At 48.8% G+C, this 15,828-nt stretch overlaps 1 protein-coding gene across 1 annotated transcript in view; it reads left to right on the forward strand.

Annotated features, from left to right (window-relative positions):
* The first annotated feature begins 2,837 nt into the window (after window positions 1-2,837).
* LOC306771028 (zinc finger E-box-binding homeobox 1-like) overlaps window positions 2,838-15,828 on the forward strand; it is a 52,074-nt gene continuing 39,083 nt past the window's right edge. Inside the window, 1 exon segment of the mRNA XM_079260054.1 lies at window positions 2,838-2,939. Within this exon segment, the coding sequence (XP_079116180.1) occupies window positions 2,882-2,939 (58 nt within the window). The 5' untranslated portion in view covers window positions 2,838-2,881.

Genomic DNA, 15,828 nt, shown 5'->3' on the forward strand with positions numbered 1-15,828 from the left:
GCCCCAAGTGGATGAGGGGGGAACTGCAGTTTTATGCATAGGCTTCACTTTTAACCACTGCAGGTTGTCGTTTGAGTCCCTCAGACTGTTGTGGTGTGAATGCACCCCAAAGGCCCGTTTATGCTGCCTTATGCGTTGAAATGGGGACGCCTGTTTCTGACATTGTTATACGTCGCTGCTCCCATAATTCCATGTGTCTTTTACATTGCTATAATTGTCATGTCAGTTCATCCACTCGTGGGCAGTGCTGAGTTCAGAGTTCAGTCCCAGATGGACAAAACTGTTGTCCATCTTTTTTAATCTGGCCCTTTCAACAAAATTTGGTAAAAAAAAAAACATTTTGTATTTTTACAATTTATAAATGTGTGATAAGTTAAAAATGATTGGAGTGTTGTTTTCTGTTCCTTGGTATCTATAGGTACTAATATCAGACTGTGTCAGACTGTGTTTTGAGCAAAATTTCTACCATAAATTGTTGCAAAATTTCTCTGAAACTGCTTTAAATAGTTAAAGTTTCACTGCAGCTGCACCTGATCACCTTTAATCATTTCATGTTAGCTTCAAGTTTAGCTGATATTCTTAAGAAGGACCACCAACAAAGGAAAATGGGAACGCTCTAACTTTCCACTGGATGACAAGCTTCCCATTTTTCCAGGGAACTCTGCCATCATCACGCATTTTGAATTGCTGTGTAGTTTATAAGCCACCTAAAGGTATATGACTGTGGAATCTCAACAAAGATCAGGGTTTACCAAACCAAACTGCACCAAACCATCACATCCCAAGCTGTAGCCATGGTGGAAACAGGGCTAAAGTTTATGCAGACAGACCAGTGGCCTCCAGTTACACTCTTTCCATGGTTTAAGGTGTTTGGTGTTTGGAGTTCATTCCAACCAAACATCCCATTACTTGTCTGGTCCATAAATGACATTGTTCCACAACTCTTGGGGTTTGTTCAGATTTGCAAGCAGATGCTGGTTTTATGGAGTTTTTCCACCGATGTAACCCTTCCCGAATAAGCCATACCTGTTCAACCTTTTTCTAAAAGTGTCTAAAGGCCATGAAATGAACATTTAAAGCAGGAGAGTCAAACTCCAGTCCTCGACGGCCGGTATCCGGCAGGTTTTTGTTGTTTCCCTCTCCCAACACAGCTGATTCAAATCAAATGGATCCAGCAGCTTCTTGTCAACCCATTTATCAGTTTCGGTCAGGTGTGTTGGAGCATGGAGACAACAAAAACCTGCAGGACACCGGCCCTCGAGGACTGGAGTTTGACACCTGTAATTTAAAGCAACTTAACACAAGTTTCCAGCATTAAAACTGTGTTTCTGAATCCTTTTGATGGAACATTGACATTCATGTAGAGTTGTTTTCGCCCTGCAGGCAGCGTCCCCGATCTGAAGAACCCCACGCAACTCTTTGTTTTTAACCTGGAGCATCACATGACAGTCATGTTTCACTATACAGCATTCAACACACACCGTTGCTAATTCATCAAAGAAATGCAAGAGGACGTTATCAGAGGAGGAGAGGAACGGAAAGAGAGGACGGGATAGGACAGGAGTCACATGAGGCGCATTTAGCCATTCCATAAGCCGCAGGTTTACTTGTCATTCCCTGTTGCTGAAAAATGACTTCATGATAACAGCCTCTCAATCCAAGGAAAATGGGAACGCTGACTTTCCGCTAAGCATCCCGGTTTTCCACGGAACGCAGCCGTCTCTTTATTGATCTTTGCTGATGCAGACTGTTTCTGTGGGTCCTTCTTTTTTCATTAGTAAAGTTGCAGGAAGGGAGGAGCTGGGCACCCTTCCCTCGCCATGTCTCATGGGCAGCCCGCGCTGGTGGGAGGGGTCACCTGGAGCAAGTTTGATTGTGTTGTTTATGCTAAAGCTATTAGTCTCTGTCTGGGCAGGCTGCCCTGAGAACCTGGACTGCTCTGCTGCTTCTGAATTATTCACCCCGGAGATCTGCCATCCTCCTGTAGACAAGCTGCCCCGTGCAGCTGAACGATAAGCTGACTGTCCGGCACCGGCCAGAGGACGAGGAGCTGCTTCAGAACCTCGATTCACTTCGAGATTTTCTTGTGATTTGGAAAATAAAAATCCAAACACATCTATGGTTCAGATTCTGTCCCATCACTGAGGTCATCCCTCCATCTTCATCATCACATCCGCAGGAATTCACCTCAAACATGTGACTCTGTGTTTTTCTTTCCTTTTCACAGAGCCTTCGTGATAAGCAGTGTGTGTGTGTGTGTGTGTGACGGTTTAGTACTGATTGGACACAGTCTGAAGCTGCTGATCATGCTTGCATGTCTTCCTCCTCTTCATCACCGCTGCTGTGAGCTGTGCTCAGGAGTACAGCGGGGTCTTTCTTTAGGTGGAGGATTGAATCGGTGATGACAGTCTCATGACCTCTTCGTCTCTAACACACACACACACACACACACACACACACGGTGGATTCTTGCTGTGTTTCACCAACACAACAGGTTGGCAGCTCAGATTTAGGCAGAAAATTTGACACATTTGTTTATTTATTTATCAAAACAAACGTCAAAACCTTTAAAAATGTATTTTTTATATTAAAAATTAGACTTTAAATTCTTCATTTTGCTTTTATTGGGTTTTTTTTTCCCACTTTCTTGGAAACAGTTCAGGAGCGTAAAAACACGCACGGCAGCGGGACAGGTTGGACACGTCCAGAACTCTGGCAGCGTGGGTCGGGGAGGTGGGAAGGTGATGTCGTAAAGCTTGTCGTAAACCAGGTGCGGAGAAGGGGAGGTGAAGGGAGGAGGAGGAGGAGGAGGAAAGGGGGGAGAGAGGGGGGTGAGAGAGGAGGTGACTCTCCGGCAGCATTTAGACACAACGAAAGGATCATGGCGGATGGCCCCAGGTGTAAGCGCAGAAAGCAGGCGAACCCGAGGAGGACCAGCGGTGAGTAAAACTAGTTCCGACGCGGAGTTATGTGCCGGTCTGGAGGGTCCACGGAGCGCGGCTCGTGTCGTGGGAAAGTGGAAGTGTGTGTGTGTTTTCTTTTTTTTTTACTTCTTTTTCCTCAGTGACAGAAGTGAAGTAGCGGAGCGCTGTATTCCAGCCTCAGTGTGGACCGTTATACCTGGGTCGCGTCTGTCCCCGCGCCGCACCGTTCCACGCGCCCCACGCGGACCGGAGCGCTCGCGCGGACCTGTTACGCACTCACACGCCTTCATTTAGTTCGGTTCTGTCGAGTTTTGGAAGCCCACAAACAGAACTTGGTCCCGTTTCTGTGAGGAAACGGAACACCTGACGGCGGTTCCGGCGCTCTGTAACTGTTTGGGTTCAGATCCGGGCTCCGGTTCCGGGACGTTGCGCACAGTTCGGCTGGTTCTGTGATCGGTTCGGACAGGGGTGTTTCTGTCTGACCGGAACCCGTGATGTGGTCCGCTTCGGCTCGCGGCGCTTTGTGTTTTTTTATTGTTTTGTTTTTGTTTTTCCGGGAGCAGAAATGTTCGTGGACGTGTTGGTGCCACAGGTTCGGACGGGTTTGCTGACAAACTAAGGGCTGAGTAAAGTATATCTGTGGATGGGGGGTACCCTGGGTTCCGGAGAGCGAGCAGTATCTCACGCGCTGCTTGTGTGAGCGGAGCGAGCGCGCGCCTTATAAGGACCGCGGATCCTCTCCCGTCGCTCGCTGGGAATCCTGATTCTGGACCGAACCTCCTCCTGACGCCGGGTTTTAACTACTCTTGGTCGGGTGTCGTCTCCCTTTAACGCTGCCGTGGACCTGACCCCACTGGGATGGTGCGTGTAGCGTTCACGCGGAAGCTGCGCGCGGCTGCCCCGAGCGGGTCTGGGACTCTTTAGAGCCTCACAAATACTTGGTTACCACGCGGGTGTCCGTTAATGTGGCGCGTGCGGGCCGAACATCGGGATCTGCTTCTTACTGAGGACTTTCTGGGTTCGGTGTTAGCTTTGTCCGGAGCGTGGACCGCGTGATAATGGGTCATTTCCGGCGTTTAAGTTGTGTTTTGGAAAGGAAACAAGCCTCTTTGTCATGGTTCCGCTCGGGTCCAGTCCAGCTGTGTGAGCTGGCGCTTTGTCATGGTTCCGCTCGGGTCCAGTCCAGCTGTGTGAGCTGGACACGCACAAGTGGGATAACGGTGTTATTTGGCTGTAACGGTGATCCGTGGGCGGAAGAATGCAGCGCGTGGTGTTGTGTTGCTGTGGACAGTCTGTCTCATAGATGATTTGGAGAAGGGACACGCTTCCTTCCTTCCTTCCTTTCTCTCTCTTTTATTTTTTGGTCCAAATTTCTCCATTTTGCTGCCTGTTATTGTGACTTTTTGTCAGGATCTCGTGAGCGCACAAGGTGCGGACACACCTCAGATAACGGTTCTGCTCTCAGGGTGTGGAGGGGCATGGTTCCTCCCCTCGTGGGAGGAGAGGAGTCTCTTTATTAGTTCTTCACAGGATGTTCAGTTCTCTCTTCATTGCTGTTCATCTGCCTAATAACAACAAAGTCTGCAGCTTTTCTCCGGCTTTGCTCCAGAGGTCCTTCATGCTTTAGCTCTTCTTCTTCTTCTCTCCCTTTAGAAAGGTAAACTTAGGAGGTTTTTGCTGCGAGTCCATTAGAAGAACTTGTTGCTTGGTGTTGTGTTGGAAGTTTGTGCCCAGCTCATTGATGCTGGGGGGGTTCTGGTTTGCAGAGATCAAGGTGGGCTGCTGTAAACATGGAGGTGTTAACAGCCTGCATGACGACAGGTGTTTGCAATGGACGGGACATTGCAGCGCCCCCCCCCCCCCCTTTCGGAGCAGTAATTTGGGAATAGAGGAATGTGGCCAGTATGACCAGTCCTTCCATAAACCAAGCAGTGCTGTTGGGATGTGAGTCTCCACCATCTGGGCAAGGTGCGCTTCCTTGTTTCAGTTCTTTGCCGGGGGGGGGGGGGGGGGTTAAGTTGTCTTTTTCAGCCATTCTGGCATCTTAACATCTCACCGCGTCTCCAGACCACTGACGTCGACCACATGCAGCAAGAAAAAGCAGCAGTCTGGCTGTAAAAAAGTGAAGCTTAGTTTAGGAGATCCAAGTAAGAAGCACCCTCCCCCCCCTCCTCCCACACACACACACACACACACACCACCACTCCAAAGCCCATCCTTTATTTTTGAGATGGTGGGGGTAAAGACACAGTAGCCGGGGTGCTGCTGATTGCCCCCTGACCTAGGCACCCATGCGTTCTTAGAGTATGACTTCACTCCACCCCCCCCCCCCCACCCCCCCCTCCGGTGCCATTGTGAGGCTTCCAGCATGTCCAATTGTGTTTGTGTTTAAGTCTGTTCAATAACAGGGGTGGGGGGGGCTGGAGTAAAGGAGGGTTGGGTGTTTCTCTGCTTCCCCCTCCCTCTTCTTTTAAACCCGGACCTCCATGTTCCCTGTGGAACAACGAGAGGCGAGGAGAAGGGGGGGGGGGGTACAACAGGTGACAAGTGGAGCGACTGGCAGATGTAAAGTATGACACACGCAGCAGCCATCCTCCACACACACACACTTCACAGTCAGTAATAATAAAATAACACTAACATATTTCTCTAGAAAAAGTTTTGCTGGCAGGCAAGCGCCATGCCCCCCCCCCCCCCCCTTCATCTGACACGTCCAGCAGAATTAAAATGACGTGATGGACGACCACACGTCCAGCTCTGTTCAGCCGGCTTAATGATTAGCCAGAGAGCATTAGCCTAAAAGAAGCTGCGCCAAAGCGGGAGTCACCGTCGGCAACCCCCTTAACTGCGCTTGGATGTGCTTTATTGGGGTTTGTGTGACTGAATGCCTAAATCAACCATTGTGTGTTCGGGGCCTTTGGTGAGAAAGCCTGAGGAGAAGGAGCCTAGTTACCTTTGCAGTTTGCCTGCTCTACCTCATACACTTTCAGCGGCAGAAGAAAAGGGCCATTCAGCGGCCCCGGCATGGGGAGGGAGAGCCCTTTTCACACTCGGCTTGTGGGAAACTTCTCCTCCATACTGTGCATGCCATTTGCATATGACCCATTCTTTTTGCAAAGGTCCCTGTGAGGGTGGAATCCGTGGAACGTTTGCAGAATTTTTTAAATCCCTGTCTCACACAGCCCCCCGAGGCCCTCGAGGGCCCACCTCGCAGCGCTCTGTGTGACATTTTTGTCTTGGAAATGTATCGTTACGCCTGAGTCACACTGGCTGGTATTAACACCAACGTTACAGTGTTTCTGTGTGCTGGGAGCCCCCCTCCTTCCCTTTCCCGACTCAGAATCACCCAGCATGAGCTGAGATCTGCCACATGATGATGATGATGATGATGCGACCCCCAAACATGGAAAAGGGGGGCGGGTGGGCATACAGTTGGTGACATGAGGATGAGGAGGTGGGGGGATGTAGCATCACAGTAGCTCACTCATGAACAAAAACACAACCGTTCTTCTGAAGTTAAGTCCACACCCCCCTTTCCCCTTCACCCCGCCACGCCCCCCACCCCCTCAAAGTGAGACCTGTGGTGTGCAGTCCTGATCCGAACAGATACAAGCTCCGTTTGCTGCATCGTGTCAACGCAGCCAACAGAAAACCACCTTTCTCAGACAGAACGTCAAACTCTTTTAACTTTTATTGAAACCCCCCAACACACACACACACACACAGGTGTGAGGATGGGGGATAATCTCAGCAGCTTGCAGAAGAGGCGAGGTATGAACCGCCTTCCAGGCAGCGTTAAACGCTGTGTGTTGATGTGTGTTTTTAATCATCCGTTTTGGTGTCTGCTCTTCAGGCCCACTCCGAGCCCCTCCTCCTCCTCATCATCATCATCATCACCATCGTCATCATCACCTCCTTCTCTCCCCTTCCTGCCCATCCATCCCTCCCCTCCTCAGTGGAGCGGTTAATGAAAAAGACCGGACTAACACAATGGCCAGAAGGCGGGTCCAGTGAGAGGCTCTTACAACAAAACCTCATGATGGGAAACCCTCCGCGGCGGTTCGCCCTCGGACCACCCCACCGTCACTTCCTGTCTCTTTTTTCCCCTAACGCTGGATGTCTTCTGCCTTTTAGATGTGCTTGACCTTGCTGTGGTCCCACAGTGTTCCTGTCCACAGGGATGACATCAGACGAAGAGTAACCCAGTGTCATGTATCGCGCTCTGAACGCGGCCGAGTGGTGGCTCTTCGCCAGCCGCCGATGATGGCCATATTGATTTTCCTCTCTGTAGCACACAGAACTGATAATGGCCCTCCCGAGGCGGCGCGCATTCATATTCACATCCTGATTCCAGTCGTGCAGCCTTGCTCCGATGTCCCGAGGGCCGCGGTGACTAACGGATCCACGCTGTTTCCAACCAACCAACGTAGAGAGTCGTTACTAAAAACCCAGTTACTAGTCAGAGAGAAGTCTGCTGGACGTCGCTGTGGAAACACACATAATACACACTCATAACACACACACACATGCAGGTTGGACTGATGTTGGTTTTTGTGTGTAAAAGAGATACTTTGTTTTCTCATCAGACGTTTATTTGTTTTATGTTACTGAACGGATTGGAAATCTGATCAAAGAGCAAGAAATCCAGGATTTGAATGAGTCTTCCCAATCAGCGTGTCGTCCTGCAGGTTTTCCATGTTTCCCTGCTCCAACACACCTGACTCTAATGAATCAGACATTGTGCAGAACATTAACTGGTTGTTGGATCCATTTAGTGACAAACCAGGAGACATGGTCATAAACTGGTCATTTTGAAGAAGAACATCTGGATGTAAAAATTATGACTCGTTAAAACTCGTCAACATTATAAACAGTTTATGATTTAAAATAAATTTAATCATTTAAAATAATTAATGGTGAATTTTAGTTCGTTGAGTAAACAAAGTCACGACTCTGAGGACTAAAGTGGATCTTCCCCTCCCTCTGCCTCTCCACCTGCCTACCCTCCCCCATCTCCACCTCTATCTATATTTCCATTTCTATCTCCCTATCTTCCTGCCTCTCCTTGACCCTCTCCATCTCCCTCTCCACCCCCCTGTCCACCTCCCTCCTCTCCTCCCTCTCCACTTCCATCTCCTCCACCCTCTCTACCAGCCTATCCTCCACCCTGACCACCTCCGTCTCCACTCTCTCCATCTCCCTCCTTCTCCTCCTCCACCTTCCAGTCTTTCTGTTACGACTCCTAATGAAGGCCGTATGGAGGATTATTATTTCCTTTGTGACTTAAACTTTTACGGTGACTCACTCTTAGAAAACTCCTGACCTCCACCTTTCTTTTCTTTGCTCCTTAACTTCTGACGCCAACGCCACCAACGCCGCCCTCTGGCTTTAGCTAGAGCTAGCTCATCCAACAGAGAGACAGACAGCGGAGACAGCCACTTATGTTAGCAAGCAACCAAAGCCAGGAGCCAATCACGACAGTTTAATTGGGCCATAAGGCGGGACTTATGTTACCTTTAGAGAGCATGAAAACTTCAGCTGTTTGTGTGACGAAGAGATGGCAGGGGCGACGCAGGACGTGTTTATACGTTGAGAGGGACGTTTTCATACCTTTCCCCTACAGTTACACACCCATGACTCGTGAGAAAGGACAGCCTGAAAGGGTGGAGCAGGAAGACACGAGTGTCAGTTAGAAGGGATCTTATCTGTCTAACAGACATACAAGCGTAACTATGGTTTATCTAATTATTCCTCACACACGTGCTGCTAGCATGTAGTGTGTTTCATTTACTACCTTTCTGTTTGGAAAACCCAACCGCTTCCTCCTCCAACATGTTGAGGTGTTTACTGGCCCCAACAGGCATGTGTGATAAGTGTGTGGGAATGGGAAAAGTAACCCTCTAACCACTTTCTAACATTGTAACCATGGTACCAGCCCCCTCCAACCGAACTGATCAACATGTTACCAGACTGTGGATCGTCTATGGTTACACGATCAGTATTCCACATGCAGATGTCCACTTCTCCCGACCGTGTCCCCCCACCTCTTTGTGTCTCGTCAAAGTTTTTAACCCTCCCGAGCCCCGACGTATTCACTCCTTTCTCATTTGTCTCGGGGGCAGCTGCCTTGGCTCGGACTCTCCAGCGCCAGCAGGTGCTGTAGGCATGCAGCAGCTCAGCTCTACAGCGCTCATAAATAACACCTGACAAAAGTATGAGAGCCGGCGCTCAAGCCAGAGCAAGGGGAGGAGGAGGAGGAGGAGGAGGAAGAGGAGGGGGTTGAGATTGAAAGTTTCCTCTGGAAGGAGAACAGGGTGTGGCTCACGGTCAAATACTGGCCTTCCCAAGAAGGACATGTTCAGAAAACGGAGCAGAGAAACCAGGTGGATGTTCCCTCATTTCCTCCTCACTGCAAACTTTTCAACAAACCGCTTTCATGCAAATGTCTCGTATAAAAGACAAATATGTCTTTTATAAAAGGGTTGTTTCAAAGACAAGGCCAGCTGGAAGTGACTGGTTAAGAAGAACCTGAAGAATAAGAGTGTTATCTTATTCCTGATTAGGCTGTAAGTGCACAGAAGCATGTTAATTTGGGCTCTAAAAGCACCGGAGGAGGTCAGAGAAGAATTCATATGCACACCTTTACAATCATCACCCGTAATGAAGCAGCACTCAGAATAAATGAAGCCATAAATCATCCCCGATCAAGGGCCATTAATGAACAAGGCTCCCAATGAAAGCTGCACTTTGTGCTTCTCGGATTCACCCACATCACACACACATCCTGTCTCATCACAAGCTATCGATCAGCCTCTCGGGGCGAAGGTTAGTTTGTCATTTTCTCTTACCTCACCATGAAACAAAACCAGGAAGTGTGAGAGAGATTACTGCCCAGGATGCAACCTGAAAGCCCTTTATCTCTGTGAAAACAAGAGGCTTCCTGCGGCCCTGCTCCCATCCAGGCCACCCCGCCCCCCAGTCTTCCCCCTTTAACCCAGCCGGGCCCCCAGCACCTGTGGCAGCCTATTTAAGGATCCTGACCAAGGCCTGTTGAGACCACAGACCAGGAAGAGTAAGCATGACAGTCTGGATTGTAACCGCTTCACGCCACTGAGGGTAGAGGAAGGTTTTCTCTTCTTCTGCTCAAACTTCTCCCGTAGCGGCGCGTCTTTCCGGTTGGAGAAACATGGCGGACAGGTGATCAGTTGTGATCGCCCACCAGCCCCGGATGTTGTGTCTGAACCTCAGAAAACACTCATTTTAGTTGCTGCCACTGCTGGTGAGGATGGCTTGTCTTGATAGAAGCCTGCACTGAATTTCAATGACCGCCCCCCCCAGCCCTCCGCCCCCCTTTCTGAGCCTTATTGCTGCTAACTGGCTCCTATTCACTGCAGTGTCCTGACTTCCTAGAGGGACCTAGATAAACAAGGTCTGTTCAGTCCCTGAAAGGACCAACCCCCCCCTCTGGCCTGCCCTGGTCTCTCGTTGTTGCAGTGCCAGGCTGCAGCGCACCACCGGCGCTGTCAGCGGCCGGCATGGTGCCATCAACACTGAGCAACACTTTCAGAAGGACTAAACTTAACTGTAGAAGGGCTGCCTATCTCTGTGTGTGTGTGTGAGGCAGTTATCAGTGGGTGTGGTGTGATGATGCAGACCAGGCTGACTTCCTGTTGTTATAGTCCATCAGGGGAGCTCAGGGGTGGGGGATGCTCCCATGAGATTACCCTGTGAGAGTCACATGGTCCGGCTGCCTTGCATTGAAAGGCCACGCTTTCTGTTTTTTTTTTTACCGTTTTCACTGGATGTGTGTGTCTCGGTGTGTTTAATGTGATTTGGGAACGCATTCCTGATCTTCACCTGAATTCTGACCTGATGGTGAAATTCCTCTGTCGGTCTTCCGCTTCTGTTTTTCTTTGGTTTCTCTGCCCGTCCCTCCATGGGGTGGGGGTGGGGGTGGGGGTGGGGGTGGGGGGGGGGTGGGGGGGGGGGCTCTCCCTCTCCCCCTATCTGTCCAAACCAGATGTTTAAAGGCTGTTTGTTTGGAAGTCACTTTGATTGATGCCCACCATAAACGGCACACTGCTCCTCTACGGCAAAATGTTTTAAAGACCAAATCATACAAATGGACCATTTCAGTGCATCAGCAGTCCCCCAGCAGTCATTTCCCACATGGGTGTGTTTGCAGGTAGAGATGATGGCCCGCTCCCAGCTCTAATAGCCCTCCCAGTCCAGCCCAGCTCCATCGCTCTCCGACTCAGCAGCTAATTTAGAGCAGTGCCCTTGTAATCGAACGACTCGTCTGATAAATGTATTGAATCGGGACAGATGTCCAGCGGGGTGTGGTAGTGACACAGCGTCTAGACGTGCTGAGAGCGGAGCAGGCAGCTCGGACGTGATTCAGATCCGAAGGAATCTCACCTCTGTCGTTTTAACTCAGCTGCCAAGAAATGGTGTTTTAACCAAATCAGGAGGACGGAGAGGTGCTCAGGGCAGCTGAAAGTCTAAAGTCCACCCTCAGAAATGCCAAGAACATGAACTGATCGTGCTTCAGTATACTAACAGGGTTGTAGCCTCATATTGGGGTTAAGCTTGATGCAGCCCTCCATTTGTAGGAAGCTGAATTCCACCTAATAATGGCGTTGTCCCATGATAGATACTGTTGATGTAAAGCTGTTGTCTGTTGAACACAGGCATGCTCTCTCCTCTGTCCTCGGGGAGCTTATCCCCCTCAGGCTGTGTTTTATTAAAAACCCAGGTTTAAATGGACCATCCTCTGATCAACAAGCAGATTAACCAACTAATAAAACATACCTCACGACATATAGAGCGGCCCCTCGGAGGCCCCTTCCTATTAATATACAAATATGGAGGATTACTGTCTGCTGTCTGCGTGGCCGTGGAGAGGGGATTAGGGTCCTGGTCCAGACAGATTGGATTTAATGTGTGTGTTAGACTAAATGATTGCTGCGCTGCAAAGCCCTCATGTACGTACAGGCTGATCTCTGCTCTTTGGCTCAGACGCCATCGCATCCTGTTGTGTTTGCTGGATCACTTACATGCATTACGTTTGTGGGTCAACTCTCTCTCCAGCCAAATAAACAATACGTTGAATGAACATAAAAAAACATAGAAAGACTTCTCATCTCATCTACGTGTTTGGTTTTAACATTACACAAGTGTATTTTATAAAAAATAAACTTTATTGTTAACAATAATTCCTTTTATTTACAGCAGCTTGATCCAGTTTTATTTATTTTGTTTGGTCCAATTTAAAATGCTTTGGTCCAGCTCGGCTGAGTTGTCAAGTATGGCTGAAAACTGGTGAAATCCGAAACGTACTGGATACAAAATTATTTTATGGTTTACATTTCAGATCAGGGAGATCAACTCCGGTCCTCGAGGGCCGATTGTCCTGCAGGTTTTAGGTGTTTCCCTGATCCAACACACCCGTTTCTGACTGAATGTCTCTCCTCAGCAGCTTGTAGTCAAGTTTTACCAAAATACGTTGAGATAAATCTGATTCAGATGTGCTGCAGGAGGAAATATCCAAAACCTGCAGGATGACGGCCCTCAAGGTCTGACTTAGCCCATCTCCGTCTTAGACTCTGGTGAATATAAAAATGACCCAGTTTCTCTTTTTTAGCTTTTCTTGTTGATTTTATAAAGGGTGCATCATGTGCGGTATCACCATCTTTTGTCGGCCAATCAGGCCCTGTTTTCACCGATGTGTCTGGGTCGATACGTAATGTTTTGCATTTCCAAAACCTGGGAATGGAGCCGGGATATCCAACCTGAACCGTCCTACTTTCTCCGTACCCTGTTGTTGGGATCCTAATCTTACCAATCCAACCCTAAAGATGGAACTTGACCCACTGCAATTCATTGATTGGTCAAAAGCATTGTCTCTTCCTGTGCGACTCGGCAGTAAGCTCAAAGCAGGAACATCTCCGTGTTACGTTGGAGAACACAAACTGCTGGATGTCCACAGTTCTCCTTTATTTCTGTGTCCCGTTTTTCTACAATTTGTGCCGTGACACCATGCTGTAAATGTGTCTGTCTGGCTTTCACCACAGCTAGCAGGTAAGGGTGCTGTTGGCTGTGGCCCAGCAGGGAAACCCCATCCTGAACTGGACCTGTTGGTGGGCTTTAATCGTGCTTTTGGGAGCTGATGAACAGATTTACTTTCCACTGGTGAGGAAAGTCAGTCGCATTGCGACATTCATTTTACCACGTCAGATATTTTCAGTCAGCACCATAAAAACTATGTCTGTAACGATACGCTTTTGTCCCCATTAGAGTCAGATTTGTTTGTTCTTTTGGGTTCTGATTCGACTTAAATTGCAATTCTCGCTATTTTTTTATATTGCTGATTTTTGTAGTGACTATAAACAAAATATATATATCTTTGCTTGTCATTTTTCTTGATTTCAATCAGGAACAAACAGCTCAGTTGCCAGACCATCATTCTGCTGCTATAACGCCAAAGAAAACACGTAAAAAGATCAATAAAACAATAAAAATGACAAAAATGTTATAATAGATTTTTTTTTTTATTTATTTGAACAAAAAGTTTTGATTTTAAAATTGCAGGGGTGGCAGTGGCTCAGGTGGTAGAGCCACTTGTCCTGTGGCCTGATGGTCGGCGGTTTGAGTCCTGCTCCTCGGCCACGAGGAGGATTGTTCTCTGAGAGCCGGTACCAAGCCCGGATTAATGCAGGGGGTTGCATCCGGTGTAAAACATGTACAGATTAACCCAAGCGATGACTCGCTGTAGCGACCCTTTCAACGGGACAAGCCGAAAGGGAAACAAATCTGAAGCAAAAAAATCCCAATATTTGATTTTTTTGTTCAATTTGATTCCCCACCCCGAATAAAAACGAATAAAACCTGTGAAATCAACATGATCAATTGATGATCACTGAAGAAACTTTTGCTTATTGTTGGATAGAGACTAACTTTATGATAGTATATTCCCCTTTTCTCCGCTGATATTAGGTCCAAAGTGATCATGTTGCTTTCTCTGTTATTTTTCCTTTTTGTTTCTCTGTTAGCTTATAGCTAGTAGCTTCATGTCCTCCAACTGGGAAAATAGCACTGATAGCTTAGCAGAGATTACTTTAAAGTCCTGACATCCTCTCCGTGAGCCCTCGTTTCAGCCTCCTCATCCTCCGGGAGTCGGGTTGGTTAAACTCCCGGAGGGACGAAGGAGAGCCGACTCCCCTCGGTTCTAATCACTAAAAAGTGAAAACACGTGTAGCATCCTATCCAGCAGATGTCCTACAGATAGCACTGGGTGTGTGTCCTCTGCCTGTTTTAACATGCAGCCCACACAGACACACACACACACACCCACACAGACAGACAGACACTTGTGTTTATACCCAAGGGCGGCCAGCTAAAGGAGAGCGAGCCCCTTAATCATGTCCCTGTCCCACGTCCTCGTTATCAGACACGATTAATGAGCTCTCCATTAATGAAAAAAAACATGGGTGCCAACCTGTCCTGTAGAAGAGACGAGGGGGGGGAGGGTAAGCGTAAACGCTCCCCAGGTGGACTGACATCATCCTCCACTGTAGATATGATAGCTGTCATGCTGCAGCTTTGTTGGGGGGGGGTAAAATCTCTAAAACCTCTCTCCATAGTTGTGATTGTTCGAAGTGAACCTCTGGAGTCTCATCTGTTGTGTCTTTGTGTGTCTGTCTTCCTCCTTTGTGTGTGCTGGCTATACGGCGTAAGCAGGGAGGGAGTAAGGGATGAGGAGAGGCTGATGAGACCGTGGAAGAGAGAGAGGGGGGGAGAGGGCGGCAGGTGCAACGGACACCCGGCGCAATCACCGGCATTCGGCTAAAACAGCAACAGGAAATCAACGTTGTCTTGGCAACCTGGCACTATCGATTAAGCACGGCCGTCTGTGAGCTCACATCGCGGTCCCGGTGGAGGTGGAGAGCTCGGGTTTCAGGAGAGAAGGAGGGCGAGGAGCAGTGGGAGGAAAAAGGAGTGGCGGCATGGCCTCCCTCCCAAGTGAAACTCATCAGCACGTCGCTGTGGATCGCTCAGATTTCTAGCGTTGCTCCTCCATCACCTCCCCGCTCCAGGCCTCCTCGGACACACCGTCAACACTCCCTCTATATCTCTATGGGCACGGTTCCGTCAGAGTTTCCAGACCATTAGTTCACATTGTGGTGTTTGATTTGAAGACCTGGTGGCACACGAGGAGGTGACTCTGCCTCGTCGGCAGGCGGGTTGCTGAGCAAACCGCTGTGATTACACCATAATTGTACACTGAAGTGGAGATGTTGCATAAGCCCCGCACAGGAGTAATCGATACGCAATATTGACCTGCTAGCAGGAGTATTTTTGGCTGAAGCTGCTCTCTCTACCTGTCTTTCCTTCTCTTCTTTGTGCTTTATGGTCCAGCAGTGGAACATTTCTGGCCTTCAGTCACTTGTTACACACGGACATTGATGGAGGAGATTTCCTGCCTTTTTTCTTTCTTTCTTTGTGGACAACAGCGTCCCTGTCTTCATCCCACTGACTTCCTCCTACCTCCCATGGTCAGCTGAACACAGAGCACTGCTCTGTCCGGCCATCATGTGGGTTTTACAGCCTTGTTAACCCTCCGATGTCTCCTGCTGCTTCCAGTTTGCAGCCCTAGCAGGTCACTTTTTACTTCAAGTATCTCTGGTCTGTAAAACAACAACCTGTTTATCTCGGTTGATGGACAAACCATCAAACTTATTAAGCAGCAACGTTGAAGACATCTCCTCCGACTGGACTTGGTTTTAATGACATTAAGGTACAATGTGGCGCATGTGGCCCAGAGTAATGTCTTACAGGCCTGCAGGGGCGCCAAACGTGCCCACTCTCCTCTCATCTCTCTTTATTTGGGGCTATTCTGGGCTGG

This window comes from Telmatherina bonti (genome assembly GCF_933228915.1).
Source record: "Telmatherina bonti genome assembly, chromosome: 20".
In the NCBI taxonomy this organism is placed as follows: Eukaryota; Metazoa; Chordata; class Actinopteri; order Atheriniformes; family Telmatherinidae; genus Telmatherina; species Telmatherina bonti.